General features: G+C 28.8%; 1 protein-coding gene across 2 annotated transcripts in view; it reads left to right on the top strand.

The window, feature by feature from the left end:
* The first annotated feature begins 1,951 nt into the window (after nt 1-1,951).
* Nucleotides 1,952-26,266, top strand: part of LOC106684414 (uro-adherence factor A) — a 36,874-nt gene continuing 12,559 nt past the window's right edge. Inside the window, exons 1-21 of one of the 2 annotated variants that reach the window (XM_014426493.2) lie at nt 1,952-2,108; nt 2,180-2,550; nt 2,627-2,755; nt 2,841-2,923; nt 4,260-4,386; nt 5,083-5,285; nt 5,912-6,048; nt 6,159-6,244; nt 8,640-8,752; nt 10,280-10,505; nt 11,487-11,551; nt 11,832-12,629; nt 15,477-15,611; nt 17,545-17,617; nt 17,695-17,816; nt 19,519-19,643; nt 21,008-21,109; nt 22,108-22,216; nt 22,734-22,855; nt 25,108-25,211; nt 25,423-25,562. In XM_014426493.2, the coding sequence (XP_014281979.1) occupies nt 2,187-2,550; nt 2,627-2,755; nt 2,841-2,923; nt 4,260-4,386; nt 5,083-5,285; nt 5,912-6,048; nt 6,159-6,244; nt 8,640-8,752; nt 10,280-10,505; nt 11,487-11,551; nt 11,832-12,629; nt 15,477-15,611; nt 17,545-17,617; nt 17,695-17,816; nt 19,519-19,643; nt 21,008-21,109; nt 22,108-22,216; nt 22,734-22,855; nt 25,108-25,211; nt 25,423-25,562 (3,363 nt within the window). In that variant the 5' untranslated portion in view covers nt 1,952-2,108; nt 2,180-2,186. The remainder of the gene's footprint in view (nt 2,109-2,179; nt 2,551-2,626; nt 2,756-2,840; nt 2,924-4,259; nt 4,387-5,082; nt 5,286-5,911; nt 6,049-6,158; nt 6,245-8,639; nt 8,753-10,279; nt 10,506-11,486; nt 11,552-11,831; nt 12,630-15,476; nt 15,612-17,544; nt 17,618-17,694; nt 17,817-19,518; nt 19,644-21,007; nt 21,110-22,107; nt 22,217-22,733; nt 22,856-25,107; nt 25,212-25,422; nt 25,563-26,266) is intronic. The other variant, XM_024361891.2, reaches the window with a different exon arrangement.

Here is a 26,266-nt window from a genome sequence, read left to right on the forward strand (position 1 = left end):
TATGTTGAAGGATTGTAATAGTTCTTTAAGGTGGAAGGAATTACGGATATCATAAGAGTTATTGTGGCTGAGGATTTGAAGGGCAGGAAGAAGAAATTTACTGAGTTTAGAGGAGGGAGCGTTGATATTGGAAATGATGGGGCGAAGGGGGTTACCAGGATTAAGGATTTTAGGGAATCCGTATAAGCGGGGGGCTAAAGAATTATAAGAAATGAGGTTGAGGTAGGTGGGGCGGTTAATTTTTAGCCCTGAAGAAGCCCTGCAACGTGGGGCAAAACGTTGGCTCATTAAAATAGTATATTTCTACTAATTGAGTTTTTTTGACCGCACCCGGACCATATTCCTTTCATCTTTACACACGGTCAATCAATAATCTTCCAGTTTTATTTTAATTTTTGTTTATAGCATTCATTGTTAATGAACTTTGATAACTTGAACTTTAAATTTTAAATTCAATTTGTTAAAACCTATGCATTAAGATTTATTGAAATCATAAGTAATTTTTCATACATATTGGAAAAAACCAAACGAAAATATGTTTTCAATAACTGATAATTTTTAGCGGTTAAAATAGTCAGGTTTAACCGAAGGGGAAAAACCGGTGTAACCGGTAACCGACTGTTCCTCCAATAATCCCCATGAGTATAAAAGTCCTTACTCAAGATTTATAAATTGATCTTGTTCTTTCCTGAAAGTCACCCTTAAATGAAGAGACTAAGTTGCTTGGTCAATAAAGTAGATCTATTCTTGACTGGCATAGTAAAAAATTATCTTCTGGCCATCCATTCACAATAAGTTATTTATATATTTTAAATTTTAACGTACAATTTTTTCTTATTTTATTGTATTTGAATAATCATATCTGGACGACGAATTGGGATTGATAGGTGAGGTTGGTGGTACTGAACTACATTTTTGGTAAACTGCTTGAATTTCTGAACATTTCCTCCTAGAATTCTTGTGTATTTTTCATGTACCTAAGTTAGGTATCTAAGTTAGAGTAAAAATAGTATAAAAATTAGGTGCTACTTCTTATGGTAATGTACTTTATATAAAATGTCAAATAGGTTCACTCCTGTTTTAAGGGAATATGGTATATTTCCAGTATTCATGAATTTTAACGTTATTTCTGCAGAACGCAAAATTTATTTCGGAAATGATTATTTTTGTTTTTGTGAAATAATCTATTGATATATATCAGATTGGTGATTATTTTAGGAATAACCCATTCAGAAATATTACTTTGTTTGCACGTATGTTTAAAATATCCAATAATTATTTCAAGAAATACATTTGTTATTTTATAAGTTATTTAATGGAGACTATTTCATTGAAAGTATGAAATGAAATTTGGCAATTAATCATTATTTCATGAATTGTTCTTAATATTCCTTTTATTTATTAAATGAATATTTTTTTAAACATTGTACATATCTGTTTTATAATTAAAATAACAATATTTCGACTGGTAACAGGTAGGATATATAATGCTTATGTGTGGGTTTTGCCACATCTGAAATATGTCTAGAATAATGAATGACAATGAATTATTATACTGATGGAGTCATAATTTAATGCTTCATAATAAATCATTATGATAGAATTTTTTTTTGTTCAAAATATAAGGATATAAGGATTGTTAAATTATACATTTGAATTCAAAGAATCCTTTTCTTTTTTTTTCAAAGTTGACATTGGATATTTCATTTTTTCAGTTTTCGGTACATCATAATAATTAGTTTTTATAACAATGAAAGAGTTCCAAATTTTTGTAACAACCTAATTAATACCTAACGTACCATTTTAGGCCATTTAGCTGAATTAACGTACCATTTTAGGCCATTTAGCTGAATTAACGTACCATTTTAGGCCATTCAGGTATATAATTATGTAAATAAAGACCAAAGAGAATACGTTGTTATTTTGAGTAAAGTAACCTTTGTACATTACCTTCCCTTTGACCGTTAGATATTTTATCACATAATTGATGTTTCAGTTTTAAAAAATCCATGGTAGTATCATTTCAAGATATGCCTGTTGAAAAAAAAATCTGCATAAAATGGTTTCTGGTCTAGATTATAATACTATTTTGCTTGGTTTATTAGAAGGTAAACTCTAATATTTTAACTGTCAATTATTTTTTTATTTAATATTGTTCTATTTATTTGATACTTTTTAGTGTAAAAATGGAAAAACATTATAAAGAATACAGCCCCAAAAATGAGAGAGAACGTAAATCCTTATTTAGTGAGTGTTCTAGAGTTCAGAATGAGAGTTCTTTCTTTTTATCGGACTGTCCAAAGACTCCTAAATCATTAAAAGATTTGAATGCCCTCACTAAAGAAAAGTTAACTGCACTTGAAAATGCTCAGAGAAAATGGATGGAAGATATGAGACATTGGTCAACAACAGATGAAATTCAAAAAGAACAGTTGGAATGGATTCGTAAATTTTCAGCTTTTCCTACCTTTTCTACTATCAATTCTCCTGAAAAGAAAAGTGATGCTGTTTGGACATTACCATTTTCACCTCCACGGAGCTCCTCTGACAGTATGTATCAACTGATGTTTTCATGTTTTCAGTTTTTCAAAAAATTATGTTTGTAAAATTACATATTATTTTATAGTATCTCATAGGAGGGGTTATTGTGTTTATGAACCTGGGTTCAAAGATAAAGTAAACAGAAAGATAAAAGAAAATACAAGTGAACACATAACTGATGTTAAAATAGCTCAATTGCCAGAACCTGCAAAAGGTAACAAAAAATTGATTATTTTCTATATTAGAATGTTTGGTTTGTGTAATTAATTAATTAATTTTTTATTTCCATTGTGTTTCAGTTCCTTTAGGTAACAATGTCACTCCTTTAAAGTCTCCATTATCAAGTATGTTTTCCCCATTTGCTGATTCCAAATCCAGTAAGGTGAGTCAATGATTTATTTATCTATTCTGTCAAATACTGTTTTTATTTATAAGTATCATATCACAAAACTGTATAAGCTTCCTCTAATTATCCTTTTTTGGAAAAACTGGGCTGAACTTAGTATACAGAAAAATTAAACATTTAATAAATATACAAATATGCGAAAAATGTAACAATATATCATTAAAATGCAACATTTAATGTAAATGTCAATGTCAGTTTTTGAAGTAGTACGAGTTGTTACCTCAATGTGTTGAGAATTCATGATTGTGCTTACTCTTAATTAATTACTATGATAAGGAATTATTTTGATTTTTAACTTCGTTAACTCAGTTAAATGAATGACCACAGCTAAGACTTCCTTGGAGTTGGTTCGTCAGTAATTTTTAATTTTCTCAGCTACCGGTAAACAAAAAAAAAATTGTCATAGAGGTTCCTTTTCATTTTAGATCAGGCAGATGTTGAGTATTACTAGCATAAATCTAATAATAGTAATATAATCCTGTAGTCCATAATAATATTTATTTAGAAGTAAATGGCAATGGCAAATGGGCAGTTTTTTATGGGTCCTAATGTCTGGCTGTAATGGAACTGAACTTGGATTGGGAGGCTCTTCTGCAGTACATCTTTTTACTTTCACTCCCCTTATATAGAATGTATAGTAAGGAGAAATATTGCAATTTTGCAAAATTTTAAGTTTGAGTTTTTTATGAAAATACATGTTTTGAGGTTCCCAGAGTCCAAATAACCAAGTCTTATAGTGATATGATTGTGTTTGTGTGAACAGCCTACCTCAAAAACAAAAAGTCATTTACATATTTAAAAAGGCTAAACTCAGAAACAGCTCTAATGATTTTCATTAAACCTGGTACATTAATGTAGAATCAAATGATTTTTAATATCAGCTAGGTCTTTATTTCATTGAAATATTTTGACAGGGTTTGAATACAGAATTTTCAAAAAATTTTCCTCTGAAGCAGCAGTTCCCAAACTTATTTTGCTCCTGCTCCTTTTCTGTCCTAAAAAAATTTTACGGTTCCCTAGGTGTGCTAAAATAGTTTCATAGCACCCTTGTCAAGCTAAAAAAAGTTACAATGTTGCCATAATTGTCCTTACAGCGATTGAGTATGTTGGAAAATAAGAAGAACAGTGCAGCATAAATGCTGAAAGGCTCCGTATATTTGCTATTTTGATTATACCATTTTTATTGTGTTTTTTTTGTTTTATACTGAGAGTGTGGCATTTGCTTGCTGTACCCCTAGCTTACCTTTGTGACACCCCTACTTTTCTTATGTTATAGTGGTACACATCTTATATACTTGTATTTTTTTCTAAGGTTGATAAATCGGCTCAGAAAAGACATATAACTGTTAGAAAAAAGCTGCAATGCCAAAAAAAACTTGAACTAAATGAAGCTGCTAAGGTACAGCCAATTATTGAACCTTCACCAACTTCAAAATCAGGTAATTTTCTTTGTAATTGTAAATTAATACAAATGTCACTTCATGACTAGCATTTCATACCTAAAGGAGTAATTTTTTTTTCTTTTGTTAAATAAGGATAAAAAAGTTTCATTTTTGGTGATTGAAAATATTGAGGTCTCAATTAGTATCTTACAATATTATTTATAGAACATTGTCGATCAGACAAACAGGAGGGCAGCAATAGTAGAATATGCCTGACTTTTAATTATATAGTATTCTTCTATGCAGTGTTATCATCGGCACCTTTTTTATCTTTTAGGTAGCTATTTACTCAAGTACATCTGCCAGTTAACTAAAGAACTGTCAATAATCTCAAGGAACAACAGATAATATATTTTTTTTAATCGAAAAACAATACTAACGTGTTTGTTTTTTATTTATTGCACCACAAATGGTTAGCCAAAATAGTTTAATCGTCTCCAGGGCTACTACTATATTGAAATAATAATATTTTTTATGAAAAATATTATCAGTAAGTCAAAATGAATAATAACTATGATAAAAATAAAGAAAAACTAATTATTTTAGTAAAGAATAATTAGCATTTCTTGTAAATAAAGAATTTACTTTAAACAGTTTTCTCTTTTATTACTTACCTTACACAGTTTCACATTATGGGTATTTAGCATATAACACTATGTTCATGATTGGATAATATCTATTTGTCTTACTTAGCAGGTAATACTCCTGACAGACCAGAAGAAGAGAGGCGTGCTGCTCGTAAGTATATACATCGTAAGCGTGTGGAGCGGGAAAGGCAGCTCCGAGAACAGAAGGAGCAAGAAGAGAAAGCTGAGCAAGAACAGAGGGCTCGGATGGAACGCCTGAAAGAGACTCAGCATCGTATCCTAGCCAACTCTATTAAGAGGCTTCCTAAAGCAAGTTTTTTTTTTTTTAAATTGAACATATGAATTAATTTTCTGTGTTATAATTTTTTTGACCAATAATAATTTTTCACACTACTGTCTCATTCACATGAGGATGGACATTTAGTAAAGTCATTTTGAGTGCTTTAGTTCTAGTTTTTTTTTTTTTATTCACTATTGAACCTGCCTAATACTTTTATATTACCTCCTCCGATCACTAAGTTTTTATTTTCATGGAATCAGCAACAGATAATATTGTCTGAGTTATATCATTTTGTATTCAGTGAAGCCTTAGAAGTGAATAGACTGTATAATTCATATCATATATTTTTGAAATTTTTGATATGAATTATACAGAATGTTGTGTAATTTGTTAAATAATTGTTTATATATATTTTGATTCAGCTATCTAAATCAAATTCATTCAAAAATTTGTTTCATAGTATTGTTATTTTAAAGATTAATTTTTACCTAATTAGCCCTCAATATCTTTATAAAGCTACTGTGTTTTGATTTAAATCATGTCTTTATGGTATGTTTATGTAGTCCTTCATATTCACAATTCTTCAAAATTTGCAATTTATATCCAGTTAATCTTTGAGTTATTTATTAATGTAAATTGATCTTCTTTGGAGCAGCAACAGCGAAAGAAAGAAGGTTGGGTTGGTCTGGCAGAGAAGGCTCAAGAAGATAAACCTTTGTCGAGGGAAATGGCTGAGCCTCCAGATTATTCAGGAGCCCATATTACTGGGGCAATACCTTTTTTATCTTCCAGGTAAATAAGTTTCTAACATTTTTAAGATTTATTAAATTTTGTTGAAAATTGATACATGTCTGATGCTTTGGCTATATTGGTTTTCTAATGTTTTAAATTTATTTATATAGAAGCAAACAGAAACAGAGTGTCTCTTCTAAAGATTCTAAATCATCACCCCGTGCCCCATCTGCAGTTGAAATTGTATGGACCCAAGGTAACATGCTTTTATTATATTTGTTTACCTACAAGGGAAGGCTACTCACTTGGAATCACCGTTTTCACGTGGAGCGTTTTTTGGTGATACTAGGTTGAAAAATATTGAGTAGTACATATCCAAGGGTTCTTGCCAATTAAAAATTTTTGGCCTGAATTTTTGGAGGATATTTTTTTTGTGCTGATGCTCTGCATTCATGAAATAAATTCATATTCTAACATTGTTATCTTAGTCCAATGTAACTACGACTGTTGGAAAGCTGAATTTCTGCTCTTCCAAGCCATATCTATATAGTGTAATATTTAAAAATCATTTAAAGTAAATAAAAGGTATTTCATAGTTTTTACTTATTCTCTTGTCTAAAGTTTAGTTTTGAAGATGACAAGGTTTAAATGAAAAAATAAAATATTAAATAGATATGAGAATTTATATTTTATTATATATAATATAGACCCTTAATCTCAGGGCATATTTTTTTAAGCAATCAGAACACTTAGCTTTAATAACACTTTTACAATTATACTTAATTATATGTTGAACAACACTAACCAATTTTTGATCTTCTATGATGACTGTTGGTTTTTGATGACTTCTATTTCCCAAACTAACACTATCTTTAAAACCTTGGTCCTCTTAAAGTTTTCAACTCACTTCTGATCCACCGAAGTGTGTTGTTTGGCAATCCAAACAAACGAGTCCCTTATTCTTCTTGGGAGACTCTTCGATGTCTTCTTTTTCTAGATGTCTACCCTTGAGCTAGACAAAAGATGATGAGGACCTCCAGGATCCAGGAAACATCATTCCCCGCCCGCACCTAAGCAACGAATGATTCCAAAAACCAAGCTCTCTTCCTTCCCCTTCTTTTAGTGTTCGTTCTCAACATCGATAGGAGCACTACGGTTTTGAGTTTTTTCTTATGATTTCCTTTATGAATAATTTTCTTTAATACTTATTCTTAACTTCTATTTTTTCTTAAATGTATTGTAATTTAAATTATGATGGGAAGTTAAAATAAAGTTTTTAAAATATTTGAATCTGCTCAACATTGCTGTGATTCAACGAACTTTTGGCAAGATACGCGTCGCCATCATCTTTGTTTTGAATAACGATCTTTTTCACTCCATATTTGACTGAACAAAATTGGTTAGCTTTCTTTCTGGTTTAACAAAGTAAATGAACAATATTGAAACAATACATACAATAAAAACATATTAAAAACCCTTTATACATAAAAATATACAAGAGAATATTACAATAGTTTAGATATTATGCTTTTATATGAAAGAAAAAGTAGTATCAAATAAAGAAACGGTTCTCAAATGTTTTATTTTATGTCTCTAGTTCACATTTGTTTATGAAGATCAAATTTTCAAATCCATAACATGCACTTTAGAGGATTCTATCGTTTTTTAGGGGGTGTGAAAAATGAACATCAACTTTATTTCTCCATAAAAAATTATTTTGTCCAACTTTTATAGATTAGTCATTCTAAATTATTTTAATACTGTGGTGTTATCAGGGCATTGAGAAGTAATAATATAGCAATTGATTTATTTTTAGACTTTGAATGACAAAATTATTTATATTTAATTGTAGTAATTGAGTTTATATGGATACAAAAACCAAAAATTGTTTCCTATATAGTAGTCTGAAAAAATTGTTTTCAAGAAAAATTAAGTCACTTCATTTTTAACGTTCTCAAAAAATCCTCAAATATGAATTTTCATAATATATATAAAAAATTTTACCTCACCTTTTTGTAATGTCATTCGGCCTGAATTGTTTCAAGTTTACCCATATACACAAGTTTCTGTTGACGAACTGATGGATACATGTCCAATATTTTCAACCTAGTATCACAGAAAATGTTTTCATTGAAATCAGAAATCCCATGTATGTAGCCTCCCCTTATTAGTTATCCCCTCATTTAAATGAGATTTTTATTAAAAAGCTTATTAAATGATATTTTTTAAGTTACCTCAGAATGGAATCATGATGGGCTGGCATATCTGAGTGTTACTAAACTAGTTTTTAAGGTATCTTTTAGATTGGAAAGTTTGAAGTCTCACTCTGGTTAGGAGATTGTGCCAGCCATCGGGTAACTTTCTAAATAGCTATGGGATTACCCCTGGCAAGTTCAAAAAAGGGTTTTCATTCAGTATCTCTGAAATCTTTAGGTTACGCTTAATGCATGTGGTATTTAATAGTTAATTATACATTTTGAAGAATATTTGTTAGATTTAAAGAATAAATTTGATACATTGATGTCTGTTTTTCACTAAATTTGAAATATGGTACAAAAATTAAAATATTAGATTAAGAGTCTCTTTTATTTATGAAAATCAGATTTGTTTTAACATTGATGACTGACAATCATTGATGACAATGATTTCAGATGAAAATGTGCCTCCACCGCTGGAAGATAGATGGGATGGTGTTCCTTTAGATATTAATGAAGTTAAAGGTGTGCAGCTTTTGCCATCAACCAGGCTGTCTTCACCAATCAAGGTATAATTAGTTTTATTTTTCTTTACATTTTATTCCCTTATATGAGACTGCTTTGTTGGAATACTAAAACTCCATGGACCTACATTATTGCCCTTAATTACGAGCCTTAATGTTAGCATTTTTAAGTGCTCTTAAAAGGAAACTTAATTAAATCTAAGGGTCATAAAGTTGAAATCTTCATTATCAAATCACAAACCCATTGTTCTTCTCTGGAATGAATACTAAAATATTAGGATATTGTTTTGGACGTTATTCAGTATTATTTTCATAGTGTTTTTTTAGTATTATTTTTTTAAGTACGACGTCTTCCAGGCTAGCCCTAGTGAATGCTAGAAACTCTGGTCAAAACGCTGGTACTAATAAATAAGTATTTTAACTTATTTGTGTTATTCTCAGACCGATGGTTGGGGGTGCGGTCTGACAAACCCATTCCCCCCTACTATTATATACTAGATGCAATTGAGGATACTCAATCATTGGATATCTTTTCAAAAGGTATCATGCTCAAAATTAACTTAGCTATGGTAATCTGGTGGTAAACTATCGAATTAAGTTGAAGTAACATTAGGTTTATTGCAGCTATTTACAGATGAGCCCATTTTAATTTACTGGAGGGCTTATCGACAAAAGATATTGTTTATAAATTAATATTGATTTATATATGGAATTGAATTGAAAAGACTGGGCTACCATGTTATTTATCAGATATTAATATCGTTATTAAATTGTCACTCAAAATAACAGTGAACAAATCTGGATGGCTGTTGGATTTTACTTAGCTGTGGTCTCTGCTCCAGTATCTTCGGCTGGCTAGTTGGTCCACTGCTTCTAGTTATTTCTCTTCTTCCAGGATCTCCGTCTCTCTAATCGGTTACACTGCTGTTGTCTCTGAATAGAGCCTGTACTCGTCTGAAGGTTCTGTACTTTAGGACTTCTAATTCTCAAACTCTCCTCTCTCCATTCCCTATCTTTATCCCCCGTCTTCTACCTTTTTGGATTTTTCTTCATCCATTTCATTGGCTGATCGTATTTCTTGAACAAGAATAGAATGGGACAAGAGGAGACCTCTTTGAAAGTTTATTATTCTTTCATTCCTTTTGATCATTACTTCTTATTTGTCTGCGGTAAACACTAAGTTATCTACAGATAACTCTACACCTGGGTTGTGATTTAGGGTTAAAAATTGTCTTGCTTCTTGCTTATTCTGGGTCCTACCTAAGTTTTCTAGTATTGTACCACATAGATTTTATTTGTTCGATAGGGCCACCTTCAATGTCCTTTTACCCTAGTGCCTGCTCTGAGGGACTTAGTTATGTTTTCCTAGTGCTTGTGGCCTCTTGATGACTTGAGCTGCCACCATTAGGGTAAAGTCTCTATACCTACCTTGAGTTGGAAATAACTGTTTTTTAATATTTTGGATTTATTTACTTAGCTATCTAAATTTCTTCTTAACGTAGTATTATCAATACATAGCATTATCACGTTTTGATTAAAAATATTTAACAACTTATTTTACCATTTTTATAGCTTAGCAGTTCATCAGGCAGGCCCAGCAGTGCTTCATCAATACCTGAGAAGTTGAAGGAATTTTCCTTGCAAAAGCCGTTGACTCCAACATTATCAGTTTCCTCCATGCACAGTAAATCTTCAAGCAGAGAACAGTCTGTTATAGAGGTGACTTCTTTGGCTAGTGAAGCTGAAATATTTTCTGCAAGATCTCCTCTCGCTCACAGTCAGCCTCCCGTCGTTCATGGTAGTACTGGATATCAATTTGTAGAACAAGTGTGTGTAGACAATATTCAGGCTTTTGTCTGATAATATAATGTCCGATGCTTTGATTTAAAAATACTATTAAAATTTTTAAGTTCATATTTTAATGTAGAATATGGATCAATAAAAATGATTTATTATTATTCAAAGTTTCCAATTTTTAAGAAATTTGAATAAGTTAATGAATATAATTAATTACTTTTGGTTTACTAATGTAACCAGTGTTTTAAAATTGAATATTTTAGATTTAGCAGGTATTTTTAAGTTATTATATATCCTTTTATTTGTTTCAAATATAGTTGAGAATTTTAAATTACTTGTAAAGTAGGTAAAAAATTGAAGAAAATTCTAAAGTTTCTTGTAAAATCAGATGGAAAAAATTAAAGAAAGTTTTTTCGCTATCTAATCAAGTGTTAATATTGTATCCATTTTAAAATTAAATGTAAGGAAATTAATTAGGTACCAAATTTTAATATGAAGTCGTATTTTAATATTATGAAATTGAACCTAAATATATTGTAGTAACAGTATATTTAATACATTGGAAAGTATTTTTGTATTATTAAATATTTAGTGGGTCTTCAATAAAGCTAGTCTAGTCTTTTTCATACAACCCTGCCTTTGGTATAGATTAAATAAATAACACCTGAGATTCTGATCTATGATAATTTAAATTCCAGGTAAAAAATAATCCTCCTTCCTTTAGTGGATTAATCATAAAAACAACTGTTCATGCAATAGTTCCTGTTGAGCTGCCATGCAGTGTGGTTGCATCTGTGGCACTCATTACAGTATTACATTATTTGTTTCAAGTTTTGGCTGATTCAATCATAAAATCACTGTAATATGACTGATGTCTTACCCTTGTAACTGACCCCAATCTAAAAAATATCTTGATTTCATATGATAGGCTTCCTGGGTTATTCAAGTTGTATCTGATCTATGTTTTGAAATTTACTTTCAGATTCTGATCAACCTGAGAAGTTAGAAGATGATAATTTGAAGAAAATGCTCTCATTTTCACCACAGGTAAATTGTTTCTAATTTAAATCATTATTCATAGCTTTAATAATTTTTTTGGAAACTTTTTCCTCTCCTTTAATTTATCAATTGTTATGATTACTTTAATTAAAGAAGTATTAACTAATTATATCAATTGCTGAAGAAAAAAATGTTTTAATAAAAAATGATGTATTTGTAAAATATAAATTTAAATATATAGTGATACTTAAAAATAACTCAAGCAAAACATAATAAATATTTATTTCAGTTTATTAGTTTTCATTATATGTATATTAATTTATTTCAGTTTAAAAAGAATGATTTTACTTCAAGTGCTGAGAAACCATCCATGGCTTATGATAACAACTATCCATTGTTCACAACCTCAACTAATTACTTTTCTGACAGCCAATACAACATGCTTGCAGCAATATCAAACAAAAGACTTGCTTATAAAGAGCTTGAGAATGAATCACTCAGAAAACAACAAAAAACATCTTCCAACTTTGAAATTACAAGTCAACCAGCAGTGTCTAATAATAATTTTGGTCAAGATATAACAAATGCTGAAAAGAAAAATGTTGATGAAAAAGGAGTCCAGTGTCAGGTTGATTTTGATGAAGCTCACAATACTAGTAGCACAAGTGATCAATTAGGTAGTATGAGCAGTTGCTCTGAGGTGAAATTTACTCAAAGTGAGCGACTGCGAAAGCCAAATGTTATTCTGTTGCCTGGTAGGGTGAGTGACCCTTATGTATACAGTAGGGCAAAGGAATCCAGTAATGAGGTGCGAATGGATACTACTGTTTCCGAAAATCTCTCAATCGATCCATTGAATATAACTGGGAAACTGAGTTTGGTTACCAGGAAAAGTGTAGAAAGCAGTAATGATATTGGTTGGGATCATCCAGTTCCAGAAGCCATGTCTAAGGTTGAACACTCTGATTTTCGTACAGGAACATCGGGTGAACTAGAAGATAAATTTAGAACCTCAGATTCAAAAATGAACTCTAAAAGTCCCAGAAAAGTTAATCAGGATTTTCATTTTGATGAAAAAGCTTCTGAAGTTACAAAATCTGAAACAGGTTCAGCAGTTTTAAATCAGGTAATTGTTTCATTTTTTCATTTGCTCATTGTTTTGTTTTTATGTGCTGGTTGTTGGCGAATGCATTCTTGGTTTTGACCTAAGTTACTACGATGTAACTATTCTGTAAATAAAAACCATCGCCTGTTCTCATTTAGCCGCAGAGTAGTATTAGTAGTGAATTCAAATCTAATTAGTTAAGAATTGAAACTGTTTCTTTAATATCGTAATATTTGTGCTTTTTCAGGAATTCACATCCTTTTTTACACCTATGTCATCCAAACAGCTTTTCTGGCTTTTTTGCTCATTATCCAGTCCTTACTATCATTTTGTTGGACATGTGTCATAGAACAATTGTAAGAAAGAATATCCGTCTGTCTGAATAAATTTCAGTGCATCTATCTAACAGTGTATATAATTAGATGAACATGAGAAAAAATGACTAATTTAAAGACATAAATAAAAACGGAAAAAACACCAATGAAAAAGAAAGAATAGGGATAAAATTAGGGCTTATATTCAGTTTTGAATTCATAAAAAATTGTTTTAATAGGATGATACTTGTCCACAAAATAATAGTAAGAACTGGATAATGGGTAAAACAGTCCAAAATGTTGTTCAGTTGCTGCAAGAATAAGGAAGCAATAAAAAGGGTGTGAATTCCTGAAAAAGAAAAAGAATAAATATTTCAAAAAAGCCCTTTGGAAATTAGGTTTTAAGATTACACCTAGTATTAATAATTAAAGTTTCTTTAATAGTTTTGTTTTCTCATTCAATAAACTTACCAGTTCATTAAGGCGATAATTTTTTTTTTTTTTATATTTAAGAAACTAAAAGGCATCACTTATTTGGTCCACTTTGTTGCATTTAATCTGTTTTAAATTTCTCGACCTATTTCCTCCTGATTTGTCTGAACTATTTCTGCTTCTTTTTCTAAATTTTGTTTGGATTGTTTCCTAAATTGTCCCTTGAACTCTCAGTCTTAATAAAGTTCCTTCTTATTTTACCTGCTACTTTGCATAGAAATTTAATTTCAGCTGCTGTGATTTTACTTGTGTGTTTATTGTGTAATTTTCTTTGTTTGTTCAGGTTTTATAATAATTTATAAAACAGCCTTCTCTTTTTATTTTAAGTAAAAATAATAGCTAATGTTTAAGTATCTATTTTTTCTTTGTTTAATTTTAAATGGAATTAGTTGTTTTATATACATTGATTTAATGGATGCATACAGATTGGATTTATTAGACCAATCTTCAATATATTTCAAGTGTACTAATATTAGATTTATTTAAACAGTTAGAACAAAAAAATCATCTGACCACAAGTTGACAATTTTATTATTTATTTAGAAACCAATGCAAAAAAAAAAAAAAAAAAAAAAAAAAATGAATACAACTTAAATATGAAATATTTGGAATATCAAGAAAATCATATTTTATTTGTATTAGAAATACAATTTCTTATATAATTGAAATAACATATAGTTTAAATAATAAAACATAAATCTAATATAAAAATTAAAATTACAAAATATTAAATTTTTGAAAGTTCATTAAATACTTTTTTATAGATAATCCATTTGAAGTTCATATCTGATGGGTTGGTTTCTTTTTGAGCCTTCTTAATAAATTTTCATTTTACAATTGTAATTGAATTGTTTCGAATTACTTTAGTTTAAAAATTATTATTTTTATTAGATCATGATCACTATTTATGATTTATTTTACTATTAGACTGCTCACTTATGCTTGGAAGTCAATAATTTTAATAATTATCATGATTTTATGAAATACCTCCACCATCTTTAAAAATGTATATTTTGATCAAACAAAACCAAAACTTGATTTGTTAAATGATTTTAACAGTTTAAATTTTTTTTTATTTTGTTATTATCACGTTGTTTCATTTTTACTTTCAAAAATAAGTATTAATTTATTTTTTAGTCTTTAAAAGTTTAATTTACTTCATAAGCATAAAATATTAAGTTTTATAAGCTCTCTTGGTCGATGTACATTATCAAAACAGATGTGTGACAATTGGCACTTAATTTATATAGAAAGCTGTATTCCAGTGTCTTTGAGAAACTGTTTCTTATAATTGTTCTAATTCAAGTATTCAAATTTACGACATTTATATTTTATACAATTCTTTTAAAATTTTTTTTTGAGGTTAATCACTTCCATTTTTGAATGAATTATTTATTATTTATTCATGATATTGTAAAACGTTTCGGGACTACTGTCCCATATTCATGAACCTCTTGATAAATAATGATATAAAAACCTCTTGATTTCCTATATGAAATCAACCTCTTGATCTCTCAAACTTGATTAACCTCAAAAAACTTTTTAAAAGAATTGACTCACCAGACTTCCTAGAGAGATAATCCAGATATTTTATACAATTAATCAAATAAATATTATTTATCAATAAATGCATTAAAATTCAAATTAATACAAATAACCCTATTTAAAAAAAAAATATTTATAAAATTTAAATGATTTTTAACTTAAAATTATGAAATAAAATATAGTTTTTTTTCACATAAAATATACACATTTTCCCTCATCAACAAATTGATATTTTCTTTTTGATTTTAACCAACTTTCTATTATATTACATCCACAGTGCCAATATTTCATTGCTCAACTTCAACTGTCTTGTTACTGTTCATGGCAACAGTTAACATTTTTTTATTTTATTTTACTATATATGTAAAATATCACTACCATATTTATTTTAAATGATTTTTCTTTTTTAAACAAATAATTTAAAAAAAAAAAAAAAAAAGGTTTGGTATTATCAAAATAAAAATATAACAACTGTCATTTTTTTAATTTAGTGGTATTATTGGTTTAATTATTGTAGATGAAAAATATTCAGATTGGAAGGAAGATTGAGGCTGAGGTTAGAAGGCTAGACCTTTTTGATAGTTCTGTCAGAGCTGCCCTTGACAAACATAATAACGGTGGCAAAATCAACCAAGGTGGTGATGTGAGCAAGGTATTTACAACTTCTAATTTTTGTTTATTATTGTTTGAGAGTACTTTGTCAAATTGATCAAGAATATTTTTTAAACATTTTTTTTTTCTTTGTGAGCTCCCATTCAAGTTGAGATTAATGGGATCATAAGCATCTGAGAAATATCAAAACCACATTTTTAACCATTTTTTTCTGGTATGCCAACAAACTGAATCTTCCCCACAATTTTCTTATTTTCCACTACAGTGTTTCTGATGATTGCTCAACCACCAGGTTTCCTCTCAACCTATTGAAGAATCAGGTACTCTGTATTTCAACATCCACAGCTGATATAACAGAATAATTAATTGTGTGCTTGAACTCGGGATATGGGTATATGAGTCCAAGTTTGAATCCAGTGCCTTACCCACTGAACTACTCTACTCCTTTAATTACTAAATAAGTCCCTTAATTAACTATTTGTAAATATTACAAAAATTTCTTTGACATTTTGTCTTACTAATATATGCATAAACTGATTTTGAAATATGTATCTAATCTGCATGAGCATGTGAAAGATATAAGAAATGAAATTCTTGTTCACAAAGTATTTTTAGTAGTTAAAAGGGAAAAAATACAGTTTGTTTACATTAAAGTATTTCTCCACTTAAAGAAAGAAAAAAATATTAAAAATGAAAGTTACTGTTAAATACCGTTTGAATGTCAATGCTATAAATGTTTATTTTATTATTTATTATTGAATTATAACTTTGAGTGTTAAGATTGTATATCGATAAGTATAAATATGAATATTTTAAAAGATTTTTTTTTGTTAAAAGAGTAATGGGATTTCACACCTTGACTACGATTGATGACATATTATTGTCATGCCATGGTGGCTTGGAAGCACATATGGCAATAAGCTATCATCAAGGGAAGTCACTTTTCTAGTTTGCATTTGTACTGGTAGAGAGAGCTCTAGCACCTTCCTTTCTCCTTGGATTGTCCCAAACCATGTTTAGCTTTCCTAGCTTCCACCAGCTACAATTGTTCTGGGTTCTGCTGCCTTTTAAGAATTTTTACACTTCTTCAATTTTTTTTTTTTATTATTGAATTTATTTGTTGAAGCATATAAATTTATTTACTTATGCATTATATTGATGTTACACACTTCTAATAATATTTTTCACTTGTTCAAAAGATTTTTTATTTAAATTTTTTTGGAATATTTTATGTTGTCTAAATGTTTTATAGAAAATGTGGTGATGTACAATAACTTTCTAGTCCTTATTCTGTAATTCATTTTAAAAAACCTGTAAAACATTCATGTATAAGCTGATTGAATTCATTGGTGAAGAAGCGTGATAGCAATTATCATCATGGTTAAAGAACAGATATTCAAACTTTATTGGGCTAAATACTACATTTTATACATTATATAATGCTTATTTAAATTAAAACAAAAACAAAAATTATGTTTTTAAGAGATTTTTGAGGGGAGCCCCTGCAGTCGACATGTTAAAGGAGATTATTACTTGGGTTCAACTAAAAAATAATTAGCATCAAAATTTAACTACCATATGTTTTATGTATGAGTTTTCAGTTTTCAACTTACTTAAGTCCTTGTATGACATGTGTCTTGTCCATGCACACGTTCATTGTTCATATTTTATTTCTTATTCAATGTTAAAATAGTTAAAATTCAAATATTAAATAGTTAAAATTAAAATAGTTAAAATTTAACTTTGACAATTTCTAACATGAGTGAAGAATTTATGATAGTTAAAAAGTTGTTTCATCGTTTTATAGAAATAGAATCAGATAACTGTGGCAGTTTGAGTCTCAAATGTAGAGTAGAACTTGTTGTCCCATATTTGAACTGCAAGAAAATTTAACATGAAAAAAGAAGTTAATTTTTACGTGTGTGTAGTACAGGATGTTGTATATATAATTACTACTTTTACACTTGTTGCAGTTAAGTTACAATGAACATTTGGATATTACCTTGAAGAACTACAATATAAGTGATGTGTCTTTGGGAGCTTCACGTTAGTATTGTTTTCACTGTTTTGTATTAAATTAAAGATTAAATTTTTATATTTTGATATAAATATTTGTGTTATAGGTGATACTTCTATGGCTAAGTCAACGAGTACTAAGACCAGCTCAGATAAGATTGGCCATCGATTGGATGTTAAGAGTGATGATATTGGTGTCATGAACTTTGCTAAATTTTCATTGAACATGGTAATTACTCTATTTCCTTAATTTGACTAAATTTTATTTCAAACTCATTAACTTTATAATGTTCCATTTTATTTTTTTTCTCCTGAATATTCTATGTTTTAACAAATATTCATTCCTTTAAGACAGTTAGTCCTTGAACTAACATCAGGTTCCATTCCATGGAAAGTGACTCGAGTCAAATTTGACTTAAATTGGATCTTGCTTGACAGAAATGCATATAGATGCATAAAGCAGTATTTTGTGTTCTTTAGTTGATCTATTTAGTTAGTCTTTTGTATAATGTGCGCTTTTTTTTTTTTAAATTTATTTACTTTAATATTTTTTGTTATTAAATATTTTTTTGAGATATATCTAGAATGAAGAAATTATAATTTAATTTTTTAAAATGGTATTCTTTTTTTTTTTTCAAGAGAGAGGTAGATTGAATTATCAAACTCATCTTACATCATCAAGTTACATTTTTTATTTACCTAAACTGATTTTCTAACAGCTTCATTTGATAAAAAAAAAAAAATCAAGTAAAATAACTTTGAATCCGTTTTGATGTAAAATGGTTTCTTATAAAAATTGGTTCACGATGTTACTTTGACGCAATAAAACTGAACTAAAATGGGAAATGCCTGTGTTATAAACTATAGCACATACAATGGCAGTATTTTTTTGGAGTCACATTAATAAAATAAAAGTAAATTAAAATTCACTTCATTGTTTCCTGTCAAGTTATTTTATTGTCCCTTAAGCTTTTTCATTCTTTAATATTATTCAAACCCAAGAAAAAATTATTTCCTGAAAAGCATTTTCATTGGTATCACTATTTATTTATTTTTTTAATGACCCCCTTCCTGGTCATTTCTGACATATTATTATTATTATCATCGGTAACTCTATATAAAATAACTTCCTTTTTTTTAAGTCTCAGTGCTTTTCTTCAAAATTTGAGAATTAACCTTACAATTTAAGTTGAGAGAAAAAGTCCCATTTTCATCTACCCTCCATCACATATCAATATTTTATTTAAATTAAGAATCAAGCTTTAGATTCTTTTCTAAATATACTTTGTTTTCTTTCTAAAATAGTATATTTTGTATGCTTTCAGGAAGTCTCAACAATGTTGTTTATAAAAAAAAAGATTATGATTTGTTTATTAAATTTTATTAAACTCAGTAAAATAATTGTTATAAAAATAATTTTTAAAAAAAATTGATTGTTTTGTATCATAGTTCACAATAATATGTATTGCTAATCTCCAAATAGAAATCTTAGATCATTATAAAGTAATTATTAATTCCAGTATCCACTTTAATTACATAAAAGGTTTGATATCAATTAGCTTTATGTAAAATTTTAATGAATGACTGTTTTTTTAAATTAACGTTGTTCATTTCTTTAATGGATCCAAATTACTCAATTTTAGCTATGTTAATCAACAAGTTTCAAGACAGACATATAGCAGAATTTCTTTTTTTTTCTAAAATAGTATTGCTATCAGAAATGTCTTCTAAGAATCGATTCCTTATCAGAATTTTTATTATATGGAAATTTTATTGTAAATTGAAAACAAAATGTAAATGAGATCTTTGTTTTTATTTTAGTTTTAATAAATTGGTATTGTATTTATTCGTGTTTCATTTATTTCTCCAGAAATTGACATTTGGTTGGTGATTCAAATGTACACTAAGTGGATTTTATTTAATGTTGTCAGTTCATCGACTTACTGAAGGAGGAAAGTTTGAGAAACAGGCAGCAAGAGTCCCACTTCAAGATGAGAGAAACTTCTATCATTGACAAAACTAAGGCTGAAATAGCTTATCTGGAGCTAGAAAAGAAGTAATCAATTTTATGTTTTCCTGTAGTAGTAATGTCAATAAATACATAGAAAGTTCTCTTAAATGGACAATGAAAATTCATCCACTTACTAAAAATATCTATTTATGAGAATTTTTTTTTTTCAAAATTACATAAAAAGAGTTAGTAGTGATTTTAATATATTTTTTAAGTATATGTATAACGAACTATTTACAATATATAAATGTCTGTACATAATTCAACAAATAATGGGAAATAAGTAATAACTTAAATTTCAATCATTTAGTGAACTATAAATTGTATTACTTTGCACTGCTTTAAAAACTAAAGTTGTCTCGTCATAGTTAATAATGTAATTTTCAAAGTAACCCTCACCCAGATTTTAAATTTTTATCTAACCATTCACTGACCATGTGGAGATCTACTGACTGACCCTCCTGCTCCAGTTTTGTATTTAATTTCATGTGAACCTTTGAATTTGTCGAATCAACCACCTGATGCTTTAAATTCGGCTTGAACGAAACTTAAAACATTTTTTTTTTCCAATTTAATAAATTGTTCCTCTTTTTTTGTTTTTTTAAACATAGTCATAGTAAACTTCATTAGCATGCGTGAAGCAACTGCTAACATATTACATCCAAATCTTATGAAAACTAATAAAATTGCTGAAACGAAAACTTGTTAAAAACTGAAGAAGAAAAAGCTTCTTTAAAAAGTAATATATTAATAATGTATATATTTATTTAGATAAAGTTGGAGATATAACATTCCTAGAAGTTTACTTTCACAAGAAGTATTAACTATTACCATCTGCTGTTATAAAAAATTATATTTTTCTTTTCCTTCATTTGACAAATCATTCCTGGTTTTGTTCAACAACAAAAAACAATAAAATATTGTGATGGTTGCTGAAATCAAGAAAGAAAAATTTGAACTATTTACAAGTTTTGAAAAAGGAATTTAAATATTTGCTAATGTAAACTATATTAGTATTGACATACAAAGTTAAATAAAACTATAGCTGTATTGATCCAATTTGTTGCTTTATTTTCTGATGTTTTTTTTTTTTGTTGTTTTTTTTTCCGAACCCTCTAAAACAGAAATAAAATGTGAGTTAGTAGTGCATTACTGTGTAGAAAGAAAAAGTAATTCGTGTTGTGTCTTACCTTTTACTACCTTTGGTATTTAAAGGTTACCTGTTATATTTAATTTTACATATGAGCTATCCGTTCAGCAACTATTTGAGTCCGGAGGTGAGGGGCCTCCTCGTGTTATATATAATATATAAATAAAATAAAGATAAATAAAAATAAAAATACAATTTGTAAAAGAAAAATTTGTATTTTCTGATGTAATATGTTTTGATGTAAATATATTCTGTTCAGGAAATTTAAACTCATGGGGAATGAAGATGGTGTGCGAAACGTAAGAAAGAAAATTCGGGGGTTGATAATGAAATTACAACAGAATTTGGAAGACCTTCAGTTGTAAGTGGCTTATTTTTAACTGTTTATTGATTATTTTTAAGATGTATTTATTCTCGATAGTTTTTCTCTTCATTTATATCATAATTCATTTATTTTTTTCGAACTAAATAGTTTTAAAAGGCAGTCATTACAAACTTATAATGTTTATTGTGATTTCAATAAACCTATTAAATATACATTGATGTCCTACAAAGTATAATATTTGAAATAGAGTTACTAATTGGTTTAAAAAAAAAAACTTATGTCTTGGGTGATCAATATTCATTCTTAAATGCCAGGTTTCTCTTAATTCATAAAAGAATAAAGTACCCATTTATCAGAGACTGTGGGTCCCAAACCATTGGCAGTGATTATTTTCAAAGTTTATGAAATCTTTATTTAACAATCTGTAAGGATTCTCCAATAAAATGGAGTATATTAATTTATTTTGTGTATTGTAAATATCTATTGCAATTATGACCTGTTTTCTGATAAATTTACATTTACTATCAATCTAACATTCAAAATTAGATATGAGTTGGGATATATCAATCTAATACTTTATTAGTGATAAAAAATAATAAAACGTATGCTGAATTCTTTTCCTATTACACCTGGAAAATATATATTGTCTATTTGGAATACAATACACTTTCCTTTTGCAAAGGGTCTAGATGATGTTAACATACCCTTAAATAGATTAACCAGTATGTGTTGTTTACCTGTCAATTTTAGTTGAAATCACATTCAGCAAAGTATTGATATTATTAATTACTTATTTTATTAACGAATGCTCTGAGCATCATAAATACTAATCCAATTATTTTCATTGGATTTTCTGATGTTTGCTTGCAGCTCATAATTATATTTAGACCATTATTTGATCAAAATTAATAAATAAATTAAATTATTTTACTATTCATGTATAATTAAAATTATATTTCCATTATTTTTGTATTATTGTTTAGTCTTTATTATGTGTTAAACTAGAAAATAATAACTACTGTTTCATTAAATAGAGTGAAAAAGATGGAAAAAGCTGCTTACAAAGGAAGAAGAAGATTGCTTTTGGAGAAAATAGATCTGATGAGTGATCAACTGAAAAAGCAAATGGAATCTGAAAGGAAGGTTTGATGAACAATTATTTAATTTTAAATATTCCTTAAGCCAGGGTTACTTTAAGTCACTTTCAGGCTACATCCAAAGTGAATTATTCTGTGTGAATCATTCTTTTATACATATTTTCAACTAGTGGGCTGTGGTTTCACTGATGCTCCATGTCTCGCTTTATCTCTTTTCTTTTTTTTTTTTCTTCTTTTTATTTAATCCTTTCATATCTATTTTCTCAATAAACCTATCATTTAATCCTGCTGATGTTATATGTAATTGATGATTGATTTCAAAACTTAAAACTGCATCTTTTTAAATTGCATGAGAAATTGTCTTTGACAATAGATGAGAATTGCAATCAGACCTTCTTTGTTGAGTTTTTTAAGTTGCCCTAATTCTAGGTAATATATAAACTACAGAAAAAAGTTCATACTTCTATGACCATGATCATTGATGAAGATGATCATTTTTAATGGTTTAAAAAATTAATCAGCTTTAAAAAAAAATAAAATCTATAGCATTTATAATTTTTTAGGCAAAGAAAGAGCTAGTGGTTGATTCTTCACGCTCTTCTATTGAATCTGGCAAAGAACCAATATTTTTGGAAAAATTAGAGAGGAGAATGACAGTTCCTGTAATTGCTGAAAACCCAAAAAGGTTTGTACTATTTTTTAATTTATACTATTATATCAAACTGTGTCAAATTGTAGTGCTTTATCAGGAATTTGTTGAAAAAATTTATTCTTTATTTTTAAATTATATTTTTTTTCACATTTTGGTTTAAACCTTTTTAATCAGCAAAAAAAAAATTAACTTCTCTATACAATTTGAGGTGTTACGTTTCAAGATACATATAATTTACAAATTCCATCTGTCCGCTGTCTGTGGCTTTTCTCTGAAGCTGCTCAGTCAATTCAATAAAGTGAAACTTGAATTCGCCAATTAGTGTACACATGATAAGTAATTAAAAGTTTCACATACCCGTATCTTGCCCATTTATGGAAATATATTAAGTAGTTTGGAATTATTATCCCAATAGAAAAAATATTATTTAATGAGGGGCTGAATCAATTTTACTTCTGCTTTTATTTTATTCTGTTTTTCTCACTGATGTCTCTTTACCAAATTAAGTATTCTATGTGCAATGTCAGAAAAACAAGGTTGTCTATAAATTGTAGTGCCAGTCTGATGCTAAATACCTTTTAGAGATTTGAAAAGGGGCTGCATTATTCTGAAGATGTTTGGGAAGTAACTGTTCAAAAAAATCTTTCACCTTATAATTTTATTTGTACCACTATCCTCTGGATCTAACCCAATATCTTATATTATAGTTTTTCCTTTTTTGCTTTCTGGCTAGCTGGACACTTTAGGCTTGCTTGAAGCTCTAGACTCTCTTAAAGTTAACTCCATATAGTAAGAGAGAGTATGGAGGCTTTGGACTCCTTAGCGTGGTCTAAGAAACCTAAGTTGATGTGAGTTCCTAGACATAAGGTCACCATTGGAAATGAAAAAGCTAATTGCCTCGCAAGATTTGGGGCTAAGCCCTCTCTTAGGCTTAGAACCTTCACCAGATATTTCTACAAGAGGTTCTTGATCAGACATGGAGAGAGGTAGTCAAGTAAGGAGGAGCGGAGTGAATATTCTGGGCTTTGACGACAAACCAAGTTGTTAAGTAATAAGCTTTCTCCTTCTAGAACTAAGTGTGGGTAAATAGAAATAAAATCTGATTGTTAATTGGAGTACTTACTGGTTACTGCAAATTTAAAAGACTCCTAAAGATTTGTAGAGAACTGGGTGGTGAAAATCATATGAAAATAAGTGATGATTGTGACTGATATGCGTCACTAAGGAACTGTCTTCTGAGCATTGAATTCCGTTTTTCAATTTCAGGTGCTTTTTAAATATTGCTCGATTAAACTATCTTAAAGTTTCCTCTTCCCATTTTAAGCAAATATTTCAAAAGTGATATAGGACCGTCGCTCCCTGGAGGTTTTAGCAGGGCAGGTCCGGGGGGAAGGATTGCCTTTTTTTTAGTGTTATGATCTCCTCTTGTGAGATTGTGACATGTCGTTCATCAACCAACCTACTCGCTATAATTGTCTGTTTGAAAAGTCAGATAAGTAAGGCTACCATGGAGGGTGGGAGTGGAGGGTTTCATACCGTTTTTCAATTTCAGACGCTTTTTAAATATTACTCGAATTTTAAATATTGAATTTCCTTCAGAAAACCAAAAGGTTCAACATGATGAAATAATAGGTTTTCATTAGTTCTTCTTGGGGTGGGGAAAAAGTACCAACAGATCCACTTTCTGGACTCATTCCACATGTTTATATTAGCGGCCACATGTCCCAATGATGGCCTAAATTACTTCTAGTGTCTTTCTGGTGTTGATGTGTCTTTTTTCTTCTTTGTACTCTGAGGTTATAGTGGGCTTGCTTTACTGATGTCTTCCAGTCATATGTATAGGCATGTCACTATGTCATTATGTACTTACATTATCTGTTATTTCTTATTTTTCTCTAATCCATTTAATCATTATGGTTGTTATCTTGTTTTTGTTCTTAGCCTCGATGAAGGCTAGAAATTCTGGCCGAAACTTTGGCACTAATAAATAAGTTTTTACTTATTTGTGTTCTTCACTGACCGGACCCTCAATTATCTTTCTCTCATACATTTAATACTTTAAATATTTTGATAAATATTCAATAACAAGCTGGTTTATTTTCTATACATAACTGTACTGTTTAAGTAATTTATTTATGAAATTTGGTTTTAAATCATTTCTAAGATGTGCATCAGGATTATTATGTATAGGCATTAAAGACAGTTCTTATATATTTAATAACCAATTTATTGCTTTTAACAAATATTGAATCTTTACATTATTAAAATTTATTTGATTGACTTAGGGTTGGGGATACTGAAGAGAATAGGCTTTCTTGGAAACTGAAATTGGAAGAAGGCGAAAGGAGAATTCAAGAACTGGAGGAACTGATAAAACATTCTCCATTTGGTAATATAATTTTTTTTAAATTTATATAATTGAAAATGTATGCAGTTTTGTGTAACAGTTTGAGGATTTAATAATATATTGTAATATCAATTCTTGGTTAAAGAGTGTATTTTTGATTTATTTTATTTCTAATCGAAAGATTTAAGTAAAGAAACTTGTTATGGAACTTTCTAAAACTTTGTTATTGATGATATTTTTTTTTTTCCTTTAGGAAGAGAAATGAAACTTGGTAAGACTGTTGAGCGTGGAACTTCACCCCTACAATTGAGCTCTGATGAGGATCGAAAGAAAGGAGATGGTTCTTGTTCTGATACTTTAGATCAGCTTTCTACTTCTTCTCAGCATGAAAAGGTATATTTCTTCGTACATCATATTATTATTACAATTTTACCTTAATACCATGGTATATTTTATTTTTACTCCTAGTCTTATTTATGAAACATAAAATAAAATAATTTTTTTTTGATTGTGTGATTTCTCTGCTTTTAACATTCGTTTAAAAATATTTATTTAATAGAATTTTTCTGCTAATATTCAAATTTACTCTTTTAAAATTTAGTCAAATCCTGAACTCGATGGCTTACATCACTTTAGTGCTTTTATGCTGAACAGATTAGGTATAAAATTTAAATCTGTTTATTCAAAAGAAGTAATTGAAAAGTTATAAATTTCCTAAAAGAGAGAATCTTTGATTTTAATTTTCCCCAAGTTAGTTGAAGTGTACTTAGCATGTCTGTGAAGTAAGCCATCGAACTGTTGTTTCATTATGTTGCATATATTTTTAGTATATATATGTATGGTGAAGATGTTTCATTGTTGAAGCAATTTTAATGCTAAAACCCTCGTCTAGGTTACTTGGCTTTTAATAATTGTATGTGTAAAGTAAAAAGACTGAACTTATTGCCAAAAATATGGTGGTTATTGAGTTTGAAATGTATTTAATTGGTCAAGTTTTGTAAAGGTTGATCTATGTTTGTAACAAAAGGATTTATTAGCAGTAATATTATATTATTATATAATTTATAACAGTAAATATAGTGTTATTAATTATAGAG

This window comes from Halyomorpha halys, unplaced genomic scaffold (assembly GCF_000696795.3).
Source record: "Halyomorpha halys isolate HHAL.00 unplaced genomic scaffold, Hhal_1.1 Scaffold29.1, whole genome shotgun sequence".
NCBI classification, from domain to species: Eukaryota; Metazoa; Arthropoda; class Insecta; order Hemiptera; family Pentatomidae; genus Halyomorpha; species Halyomorpha halys.